Genomic DNA, 12210 nt, shown 5'->3' on the forward strand with positions numbered 1-12210 from the left:
ACCGGAGCCTGCAATTTGGCTTCTTTCAAATTAGTCCTTAGTGTATGCGAAATATTCCTGATTGTTATTTATTTTTATGAATTCTATGTAAACATTTCTTAAAATCTACCAAGCTCTTTCCCACCTCAAGAAACACTGAGCTGAATCAAAGTCTTTAAAATATTTTTAAGTGAAGGGCAGTTATCCTAACTGTGGCCACAGAAGAGGGCATCTAATAACCCCTATTACCTAGGACCACCCCACCCCACCTCCCCAAATGATTCTACTTATAAAGATTTGGCTCTTAGCTTTTCCCTCGATTCCTTTCCAATGTATTTCTCTTTTACTTAAGCATAGCCAGAGACCTTTTCTTGTTGTTGTTGTATAAAACCAAAGAACCCTGAGACAGCCAGCATGTTAAATGCTATTAAGTCTCCTAGAAAGACCATTGCCTCCCAAGCTAGGTCCCAGACACAGATTTGGAGGGAGCCTCAATCTGGTTTTTACCCTAGGGAGCTAAGTTCGATTCTGCTATCTCTGTGTTCCCTGACAATTCGAACATTCTAGCTTCTGCAGAGACGTCTCTGCCCAAAGTGATTGGAACAGGATAGTTCTGGAACGAGGCTGCACGTTAGAATCACCTGGAGGACTCTTCACAAGACAGCCTTGTCACCAGCTGCAATGGGAACCTCTGAGCAGCAGGCCTGAGGCAACCAGTGTGCAACCCGGGTGGAAGACTCGGTCTTGACACTTGGGATTGTCAGTCAGGGACATTTTTAAGAGCACACGCTTGCTTCTACCATATCCCTGACCTTCACGATAAACATTCACAACTGTTAATTCCGTTATTCATTACTATTCTGAGTGGATGCTCCTCCCACAGGCTTGTTTAGAAGCAGCAACAACACTGCTTGACACAGTTTTTATTTAATAATTATAACAAGGGCTTCCCTGGTGGCGCAATGGTTGAGAATCTGCCTGCCAATGCAAGGGACACGGGTTCAAGCCCTGGTCTGGGAAGATCCCACATGCCGCGGAGCAACTGGGCCCGTGAGCCACAATTACTGAGCCTGCGCATCTGGAGCCTGTGCTCCGCAACAAGAGAGGCCGCGACAGTGAGAGGCCCGCGCACCGCGATGAAGAGTGGCCCCCGCTCGCCGCAACTGGAGAAAGCCCTCGCACAGAAACGAAGACCCAACACAGCCAAAAATAAATAAATAAATATTTTTTTAAAAAAATAATAATTATAACAATAGGAAAAGACCCACAAATAGTCTGCACAGCACTTATTTAATGGGCACAGGGACCAGGCATGATCCTGTTTAAACAAATTTATTCAGATGTCTCTTTGTAACAGAATCATCTCCTTACCACCCTAGCTATACCACAGTATCAGCACTTGGCTAACTGGATTCTAAGGACTGTATTACACAGAAAATCCCAGCCTTAGGTTTCTATCCAAGTATCAACAGTAAAACTACTTTTCAAGAAAAGAAAAATGGAAGGAAGGGAGGGAGGGAAGGAAGGATTTCTTGCAGAATCTGCCCAAAGACTTTGTGGGAGTTGTCACAGGGGTACGTCCCTTGGCCCCCCACAAGTTCCCTCCGGAGGGTCTGAATCAGTGCTCTAATCCTACTACCTGGGTTTGCAACCTCAGCCTTGCACTGGACCCTCACGTCACTGACTGACTTGGCCACCTGATTCTGACCTTCGCCAGACTTTGCTCCTTACTTTAAATGACTCTCTCCACACACCCTCACATGCATATGTACACAAACTGGGCTTGATTCTGTTTACCGATCATGCCTGCCTCTTCCCATTCCTGCTCTTTGATCTACTTTGTCTTTCATTCCCTCTCCATTACCATTTATTGAGTGAGCACCTACTGTGTGCCAGGCACTGTAGTAGGTGTTTCATAAACATCATTCTTATCACCCGCAACCCAACAACACAGATATTGTTCCTGCCTCACAGCTGGAGAAAGATTAACTGCTACTCAAGGTCAAGATTAACTACTACTGCAGGGTGTGATCCGAGCCAGACACAAGTGCTGACTGAAACATATCGTCACCTGAAGCCCCTTGGGGGTGGGGAGCGCAGAAACCAACATAAGGTACTTAAAATGTCACAATGCTTACGATGTTTAGGTTTAATGTAAACATATTTGCATTTGAAAGGGCAAATACTGTCTTCCATTGGTCTTTGAAAAGCAGAGTAGCCTTCTCTAAAAAGAAGCCTTATTTCTACAGTGAAAGCGCTAATAGCTGAAGACAGAAACAATTCCAAAGTCTGTATTAACAAAACCCACAAGAAAGTTATAGAAATACTTTATTTAAATATTAAGAAAAAAATTACACGTACTTAAGATGATTAAAAGTTCGTATGTTAAACAAGTGCTAAAAACCCAGTAATTTACACAGTGATAAAATCTTAAGTGATGGGAAAACACAAAATCCTTTCAACTGGTCCTCCTCCTAACAAAACTATTATAAAAATGGTATTATATAGGAATTGCTGAAGTTGGGTTAAAGGCACATGACACTATCATTCCTTATACACAGCCAGTCATCTCATACACTGAACTGCCCCCCCCCCTTAAATGGAAGAGTGAACAACATCTCTACACTATCCGGAGTACATTATGCATCTCTAATGAAAATTCATTTAAATTTTTACACCAGCAGTTTCTCCAATGATCCAAACAGATTAACACTGCAAATTAGTTATTTCTGTCTTGAATAGAATATTTCTACTTTGAATCTGAAAAATTCGATAATGAGTTTAGGAATATGCAAATGAAATATAATTTATTCTGATTTCAACTACAGAGCTATAAAGTTACAGTTCTTCCAAGGAAACCATTCACTTCATAGATGCAAAACACACTGTAGCTTTTCCATTATGTCTGCGGTGCTTTCAGCTAGCAGGATGTTAATCATTCACTTTAAACTGACATGCCCTTACACCTGAAAGAAAACCCAAGCGAGACATTCTATCTCAGGCTGTTGGATTTAATATTGAAAAGCACAGTTCAATCTCCCTGCCTACAACACTCTCTGGCTCTCTGTTAGCAATTATAAGTTGATGTCGGCAATAAGTCAAAAGCTCCTGAACACGTGGAAAAACTCAATACTGAACAGCCAGAAATTCAAAGGGGACAGGGTCAGATGAGGGAATGTTCTTGTGGCGACAGGTCAGCAGGGACAGAGGACATACTGTGAGAGTCCAAACGGTCCTAGACACAGCACAACGTGTGGAGGGGCCTCTGCACATCAGCATGTGTGTGCTAGCAGCTATTTTCAGACTAGCAACAATGAGAGGACATCCATTTCTTCTTTACCTGGTTATAGGGACTTTCCTTTAAAACTCCAAAGGGAGAACATGCTGTCTGCGAGCTGAAATGTCAGTTTTCTTTTGCACCCCAATAATTGAGTGCATTAACTTTTTCTTCTCTAGGCCTCAGTTTCCCAAGTTTACTTCTCTGGGTCTTAGTTTTCAAGTTTACTCCTCTGGGTCTCAGTTTTCAAGTGTACAAGTAAGTAAACTGACATATGGAGTAGATTTTCTCCAAGTTCTAACATAAGCAACATGAAGAGAGGGACCGTCTGTCTTTTTCACCATGTCCCTAAGCATGTACAGTGAGTACTCTGAACACATACTTATTCAATAAATGAGTTATCTGACAATTAGCAAATAGACCCCATTGTGAAGGCAGCAGGCCCAGGGACACAGTGGTCTCTGGGGAAGCAGAAATTCTATAAATAACATGGAAGGAAAAGGCTGATGTGCCATCCATCAGATTTTTATGAGGCAGCCAGGACAGTTAGAAAACAGACTTTTCTTCTCAACTGGGTAAAACTGCCCATTCTTCCCATATTCCCATTAACTAAGAACGATCTAGCCAATAGTCATCTGTATAGAAGTAGATGGAAGTCTACTGCAATAGAAAATGGATCAATGTGTGAACTTATCCATATTGGAAGGTGCAAATACTCTCTTCATGAGATCTAGGAAGGTCAGGGTGCCTTCTCTAAAAAGTAGTCCCTTAGAACTAAATTATGCAAATGGGAAGGGATCACAGTCCCTTCTACCTCAGAGTTCAATGGATGAACAGCTCTCGTGTAAACATGACTGAAATAATTTACTAGTCTGCTATTGCTATGTCCACTGAAAATTATCATGAAAGACTTTTTCAAATGCATTCATTATTAGAAATACCATTCCAGAAATCTTACCTTTAGAAATCATCCAAGGAGTGAGATCAACATTACAACCCCCATAAACTGGGTAAACAACAGCAGTGGAGTGAAAAATGACCACACATGCCATAAAGCAACATTGAAGCTGAAAAGAAAAGGACAAAATAGCCACACAGTTCACAACTATAGCTATACTCTATACAACTATATTCTACTGTAGAATCTAGATTTAAAGGACTCACTTTTACCCGGTTTGGGAAAGCTCATTCAGCCAGTAACTTTCTATATATAAATCATGTTTCTCAGATATGTGATTTAGCCAATATTGGAAATATCACAATTTCTTCACAAAGTACTCAGAACTGGAATCACTAAAGCTCCTCTAACGAGAGCTGGCCTGGCTTAACAGAGACTTCAGTCTCTTAACATTAGTATCTGTAAAGGAACACGAAATAAAATGACTACAGCCTGCTTTTACGATCTCACACACTACCAAACTATAATGGTAAAAAAAAATAGACGGTTAAAGTATTTTTCTGTTAGAAACAGAATGAAAAAGTAATCATTTATAAGCTGCTATTAAACTTTCCATTGAGAAAAACACTATTCCTGTCACCAAGGTAAGAATAACACACTTTCTAAGTGCAATGATTTTTATGAACTGAATTTTTCAGAGCAGAAGTTAATAAAGGAAAATTATAGTCAATTAAATAAGTGTTTCAGATAGTTAATGACTAACATAATATTTTGAGAAGTAGAAATTTAAATAGCTATAATCCTACTGTTCTTAAAAATACAATAACATTTCTGGGGGTGACATTAGCCTTATAAGAAATTGTAAAATAAGACAACTGTCTACACTCGTCACCGAAGGGTTAATAAAAAACCGCATCACAATGTAACATATGTCAAACACCCATAAACTTCAACTACAGAAAATATATAATAGAAAAAATACATTTAAACTGAATATGTACAAAGGTGTGTGGTTTTCCCCAAATTAAAATGCAATTAATATAAAGAGAGGAAAAAAACCTAAAAGGCCATACACAATATTCAGTGTAGTTTTCTCTCTGGTTGGCAGGATCATGGGATTTACTTCCTTTGTGTTTTTCTGGAATTTACAGATTTTTCTTTAATGAGCAAGTTATAAAATACTTTTAAAAACATTAAAAAAACTTTTCATTGAGAACCTCTTAGCTTATGAAAAATGATGTTAATTGTGGCATTATTTATAACAGCGAAAGAATAAAAAAAACAGGGAGCTGGTTAAATAAATCATGATATGTCCATGCAGTGATAATGATGTAACTGTTAAAAAGAATGAGACACATCTATATGTACCGGTATGGAAGAATTCCAAACTCAATTTAAAAAAAAAAAAAAAAAAAGATCACTCTGGAAAACTGTTTGGCACTATTTACTAGAGTTGGAGGTATGCATACCCGATGAGCCAACGATTTCCCTTCTAGAGATATGTATATATGTATGCATGTACATACACATCCAACAGAAACACACACAGGCACACAAGACATACACAAGAATGTTCTTAACAGCATCACTCATAATAACCCCAAACTGGAAACAATCCAAATGCTATCAACAGCAGAACAGATAAACTGGGACTTGGTTATAAGACGGAATGCTGAACAGCAATGAAAACGAGCACCTGTTATGCACAATATGGATGAATCATACATAACGTTGCATGTAAACAGTCAAATGTAAAAGAATACATACTATATGAACCCATTTCTATAAGAGATGCAAAAGAAAGCAATTACCATGAAGGTGGGGACAGTGTTTACCTGCGGGCAGGAATGAAGGTAGAGTGACTGGGAGGGGGCACGGAAGGGGTCAGAGGGGGCATGGAAGGGGTTAGAGGGGGCCAGAACAGATCTTTCTCTTGACCTCGTTAGGGTTTACACCAAGGCTCACTGCATGATAATTCAGCTGTACATCTCAGATTCTTCCACTTTTCACAATGAAAATGATTTAAAAAGCAAAATGCAATATACATATATAGCATGTCACCATTTGTATTTTAAGTAACTAAATATATAAGTAAAGAAAGATACTACTGAAAAGGGAATCAAGGAGACTGTTTTCCCATTATTCCCTTTTTTTTTCCCCTCTTGAATTTTGTACCATGTACATCATTACCTGATCAAAAAAATTTTCATTCCAAAGGTAACTTACCAAATTCCTGCTACAATAAAAGTAGCAGTTGTAATAGGTATCAGCGTTGGATACTTGATATCATAATCTTCAATTCCACAATACCATTCCAGATAGACTATGCAGTAAAATGCAATCGATAAGCTAACAAGCAACAAGGCACCACCAAACAGAAACCAACTGTAGAGACAAAAATAATACCCTTCTATTATCCTCTTTTACATCCTCTGCAGCCTAATAGTAAATAATCTTTTTTGACACATCTTAAATGTGACATAGGCTCATATCGTTGCTGGCTTACCATATCAATGGCAGTGACCCCACTTTTGACAGTGCATGTACCTGAGAAAGGTTTTGTAAGTTTACCCTTGAATACAGGTGATTTGAATTTTGAGTCCTGTCCCGTAACACAGGGCCTACCAGCCAGGTATGACTCAGCCCTGCTACTAGAGAAAGGAAGCATCTTAACTTACTGAATCAGAATTTCTATGCCTATCTTTAGAAAGATGTTATTTGCAATTTTGCTACAGACTGTGTGCAGCATACCTTGGGTCTAGACAATATAAACTACTTATAAAGGCTCTTCAGATACCTGAAGCTGACTAGAAATTCAGTGATTGTTAAGCAAATATGTACACAAAAATAAAGTGGTTTAAAAAAAAAAGTGCTAATTGACAGCACTTAACAAATCAGATATCTTAAAAGTTTTCATTAATAGACTAAATATCTATTTCTAAGAAGAATATCAACTGGGGAAGGGGCAGAGGGACCCACAGTTACTCAATCCCAGCTTGCAGAAAGTCTAGATCTAATAGGAGATGGGTAGGTAAGGATGAGAGTGAGACACATGAAAGGATGAAAAAGTAAGACTTTAAACACACACGCACACACACTTTCATAAACTAACCGACAAAAAATGACGTTTTCTTTAAACATACAGGAAAGCTAGCGGCTTTCTGGTTGTTTCTGAAGTTTTGAGTGTGAGAGTAATAAAGATTTCAACAGATACCATCAACTCCTCCAAGTTAAGCAGGGTTTCTTGAAATACTGAAAATCAATTTGGAAGGAGTTAATTCATACTGCCTCTCGTAAAAGATTTCTAAATGACACCCTCCCGTTCCTAGAATATCTCCAGTCCTCCCCCAAGGGACAATGGCTTTTTGCTCCTTCCAACTCCACACAAGACCTGGCTCAGTGTGTGTGAGAAAAAGCTCATCGGCCCCTTCCTTCCAGCCCCTGCTGGTCATGGGAGGAGGCCAGATTTGGAAAATCAGAGGAATGAACCCTTTTCGAGAAAGCAGAAGGCAGCCTGCACGTACTGTCTGTGGGTAGCGCTCTCCCGCCACAGCCACCCCAACTCCCCGCTGCTTAGCGAGGCCTCAGCAAGAATGCAACACTACTCTACTCAAAATCCTCAGCCTTCGGCCATGTGTTTCTGTCTCGTTTCCTCTAAGCTGACACTTCTTTGAGGACAGGCCTATGACTCCCACTTTCTTTTCATGCCCCCCAGTCCTGGTCCAGAGGCTGAGTCCAGGCTCTGTCACACACCACCGGTGGGCTACTGGGTGCCACTACTCCTGTGGGCGCCCCCAAACACCTTACAGTGTAGTGAGCTATTCCTTACCTCACCATCTCCTTTAACTACTAAGAATACTTACTAGTATTCTCATATACAAGGATACATAGGACACAAATGGAAAAATCCTCTCATCTCTCCTGAAACCTCAAAAAGGCCTACCTCCTGAGGTTGGGCTGGACTGGGTGCCCCTTCTAGGTGCACCCACGGCATCCCGCACATACACTCGTACACGCAAACAGTACGCACCCCATGACTTACTCATCTATCACAGCCTAAAATGAGCTGGTGGAGGGTGAGAAATGTGCCTTGTTCATCACTGTCACCATAACTGGATACATCTCAGGCTCTCATTGAGATATTTCATGAACGAAGCAGCAGGTGCTACTGATGGTGCCTGAAACAACCATCCCTTCTTTTCCCAGCCCAAGTTCTAGACCAAGTGAAAGACACAAAGGAACCAGACTGATAAAGACCACCTGTCAGCTTTTTTACTGATGGAGCTACAAAAAGAAGACAGCTTTGGTGAATGGTGACAACGTTCTTCCTCACACTGAGACCCAGAAACAGACAGACTTACCCACTGGGTTTCAAGTCACAGTGAAAACCTAGAGACCTTCTCATGTCAGGGTCGCCCCATAAAATAATGGTGCAGAAAAACAGCCCAGAATCTGTGCTTCCCATGGGCAGCTGGCTCCCAAGAGGAAGAAGGTGCTGAGCTACATGTCTGGTTCTTCATCCCAAACCCTATCAGGAGGTCTAGCACCTCCCAGGGAAGGAGCCAGTGAGGGGAAGGGCCAGAAGATGGCAGTGTTTAGGGAAAGCTCCTGCTTGTGGAAGTAAGGAACGGGAACAAGCTTTCTCCCTCCCATAGTTTACATAACATCCCCCCCACCGTCCCCCACCTGCTTTCCCCGGACCACCTGCTCCCTTTCTCTCCTCAGGCACCCCTCCAGCAGTCACTGCTCTTCCTGAGGGCCTCTGCGGGAGAGACTGTGTGTCCCCCAATCCCCAACGATATCACCGGATCAAACAGTCCCGTCTGCACCTTTCTAGCCCCGCTGGTACTTCCAAACAATTACACTTGCGCTTTAAGCAAACCACCCCTCTCGATGCCAGCCCCAATGCTCACCAACACCTCTCCCTCTTTTTCTGTTACCTAGGGGCCTCCAGAACACTCTCCAATGTTCAGTGAGGACTCAGGAGTGTGATGAACAACCTTCCCCTCCATGTCAACTCCTGGATTATACTACAGAGATTTCAATCCTCATGAACGATGGACTATTTGACATCCTGCCTCAAAGCTCCTGACTCCTCCCACCAGTGACCTCAACTCTAATTCAATCACAGCCTGTACATGTAGTTACCTTGTTGGCTGTAACTATTCTCTGAAAACGAGCTCTGAGACCCAATTCCCACCCACCACACAATTCTCATTCCCTCCTCCCAGTGCTCGTGTACTTGATCTTCTTAAAGACCTTCAGTCATTCTCTCTGCATGGTTTACAAATGGATTAGGTCCTTCTTAAATTCACTACCGTCCTCATCCAGAAAACACCTGTGCTGAAAAAGCCCAGTGAAATAATTTCCAGCCTCACCCACTCTGCGGTATGTGCCCAGAATACACACTCTCTTTTTCAACTCTGCCTCACCAGCACCTCCAACACCATGCCCGGCAGAAAGTAGGTGCCTACTGAGCGTTTGAAGAATTCGGCTCACAAAACGTGAAAAATAAAACACACGTGTCTACCTTACGAAGCAATAAAGTTTTCTTACCTATTGGTGTGAAAGTTTTCTTTAACGGCTTGAAAGAAATCAACATAATAGGTCACAGCAATGGATGCCAAAATCCAGAATCCAGAATGGATATTAAGTCTCGGAAGAGGTTTCTCCTTTTTCTCAACAGGTGTAGAGGTTTCTGCAAACAACGGAGAGTTCAGCTTATGAAGTAACCATTAACTTCACAGGAAAAATTATACCTTGTTTTTTTTTTTGGCCACGCCGTGCCGCTTACAGGCTCTTAGTTCCCCAACCGGGGGCTGAACCTGCTCCCTCGGCAGTGAAAGCGCGGAGTCCTAACTACTGGACTGCCAGGGAATTCCCCCGTTTCTTCTTTTTTTTAAATTACACCTATTTGAAGTCAAATAAAATAATTTCCTAGAGCTTTCTAAGAACCACATTCTCTCCCATTACAGTACCAATTTCTTCTGTAAAGCCACCAAAATAGGTTTATATTTTCAGAAATAATTAATAGGAGCCTGCCATAAAACCTGTCCGACATAGTCAACTTTTTTGCCGCTCAATGAGTTTTGCAACCAAATTTATTTATACAGTCTTTTGGAAAGAATAATGTCATCTGGTAGTATAGGAATTTTAGTGCTATGCTTCATATATAGTCTAGGAAAGTGATTAGTCCTGCTAATCAAGAAAAATGCAAGTGGCAAACATTAGAACACAAAATGGACTTGATTTTCCAAAAACACTACTTAAACTACATATTTTAATTTTTTAAACAAACACAACCTTTTGGGGCAGCTCAAAAGAGGAAAGGGCACACTGGAGGTCCAGTCCCAACATGGCACTGTCTTAGACAGGTGATGGACAAGTCAAATTCCTTCCATTCGGGACCCAATCTGAAAGAATGGGTCAAATGGGGTCTAACAAGTTCCCCATGTGACTGACATGCCCTCTCTCTCAGTTCATGTGAGAACCACTAGTATGTAGCCAAGGTTCCCGAGCTTTTAGCTGACCATCAGAATTCCTGGGAAGCTTATTCATAATACAAATTCTGCGAGACACCCTCAAAATTTAGAAACCAGCATGCCTGCGCATGATGTTTTCTGCGTTTACTTTTTAAAAATAATAAATACACAAGATTTACAACATACAGGACAAAAAGATCTAAGGTGAAACCTCTCTCTTTATCCTTAACCCCAGTTCCCCAGCCCCAAAGCAGCTACCAGTAAGAACGTCTACTGAATTCTTGCATATTCTATGCATCTACAGGTAAACACACACAGCATGTTATCTGGTTTGAACACAAATGGTGGCATACCATACGTTGTTCTGCGCCTCCCTTTGAAAAGCATCCACATTGGTACATAAAAGTCTGCCTGCTGTGTCATGTATAAACAGCCAAGTGTATGTAACCAGCTCCCTGCTGACGGACAATTAGATGTTTCCAGTCGTTCGCTATTACAAGCAAAGCTGAGATGAAGGACTTTGCACACACGCCCTTGTGTACTGCTACGAGTACGCTCCTCTGTTAGGTTCTTAGAAATACAATCTGTGGATATTTTTTATTTTAATGGATATTGCCAAACAGGTGTTAAACCAGCTCTCCTAGGAATCCTGAAGACCAAGATGCGCAGGGCTACCTGATCTCTAAGGGTCTTTTACGATAGTAAATACCCGACTTGCAAAACTACTTGGTAAGCCTTGAAAAAACGAAACCCGGTCCCTCCTGACTGGGTAGGGCTGCGGGAGGCCCGCGGGGCCGGCCGTGTCCGGCGCCTCGCCTCCGGGAACCTCGGCGCGACTCGGAGCGCGCCAGGGCGGGGGGTGCCTCACCCGGCCCGGCGTAGCCCTCGCGGTCCAGCTGAACCTCCACGTCCCGCGGGAACAGGTATCTCCGCCGGAGTCGCTCCCGAGCCTGTAGAGAGTCCATCTTAGCACCTCCCAGAAACTGGGCGGTAGTGACGTCAAGCCCACCGGAACTTCCGGCATCGGTTCGCCGGCGGAGGGAGGGATTTCCTTTTGTGAAGGGGAGAGACTGTGTTGTCTTCGCGGTTTTAGTTCGTGAGAACGTACGGAGGGTTTGGCTTTGCTATCTCAGTGCTCAAATCCGCAAACATGATTTGAATTTCAAAATATTTATCCTTCCCCACCTAAAGATATCCAGTTTTGTTCCGAACTATGGAAGCCCAGAAGGATCAAGCTTACCGATGCCGGCGAATGCGCGCGGGCGGGTGTGCGGGGCCCTACGGGGGCACTTCGTTGCATTTATGCTCTGCGTCCTGAACCCCGTGGCTCCTGTATGCCCAAAGCATCTCAGCCCCCAGCTTCTTTCCTCCTCCTCCTCCTCCTCCTCAGGAGTCGCCCAGCAAACTTGAAAGAGTCAGAGGCCACCCAGGAGGAGGAAAGGACCGCTGGGCCCGGCCCGGGAACCTGCGGTGGAGTCTGGGCCTGGCGCTGACCGCTCGGGTGGGCTCAGGCAAGAAATAAACCTTTCTGGGCCTGTTTCCTCTTCTGTACAACGGGGATTATACCTGCCTCA

At 42.6% G+C, this 12210-nt stretch overlaps 1 protein-coding gene across 1 annotated transcript; it reads right to left on the minus strand.

The window, feature by feature from the left end:
• Positions 1–2290: 2290 nt before the first annotated feature.
• Positions 2291–11619, minus strand: TMEM128 (transmembrane protein 128). The gene is made up of 5 exons (XM_068543227.1): positions 11505–11619; positions 9711–9852; positions 6381–6539; positions 4215–4323; positions 2291–2945 (listed from the first exon to the last, which is right to left on the minus strand). The coding sequence occupies exons 1-4, from the start codon at positions 11599–11601 to the stop codon at positions 4224–4226; spliced, it is 498 nt and encodes a 165-aa protein (XP_068399328.1). The 5' UTR covers positions 11602–11619; the 3' UTR covers positions 2291–2945; positions 4215–4223.
• Between the last annotated feature and the right edge of the window lie 591 nt (positions 11620–12210).

The sequence above is a fragment of the Eschrichtius robustus genome, chromosome 4 (assembly GCF_028021215.1).
Source record: "Eschrichtius robustus isolate mEscRob2 chromosome 4, mEscRob2.pri, whole genome shotgun sequence".
In the NCBI taxonomy this organism is placed as follows: Eukaryota; Metazoa; Chordata; class Mammalia; order Artiodactyla; family Eschrichtiidae; genus Eschrichtius; species Eschrichtius robustus.

Excerpts from the sequence above, each read along its gene's own strand:
- TMEM128 (XM_068543227.1), bottom strand. The coding sequence starts at position 11,601 with ATGGACTCTCTACAGGCTCGGGAGCGACTCCGGCGGAGATACCTGTTC. Across the intron at positions 9,853-11,504 it reads CGAGGGCTACGCCGGGCCGG|AAACCTCTACACCTGTTGAG; the intron begins GTGAGGCACCCC and ends CGTTGTTTGCAG. Across the intron at positions 4,324-6,380 it reads TTTATTGTAGCAGGAATTTG|CTTCAATGTTGCTTTATGGC; the intron begins GTAAGTTACCTT and ends TTTTCTTTTCAG.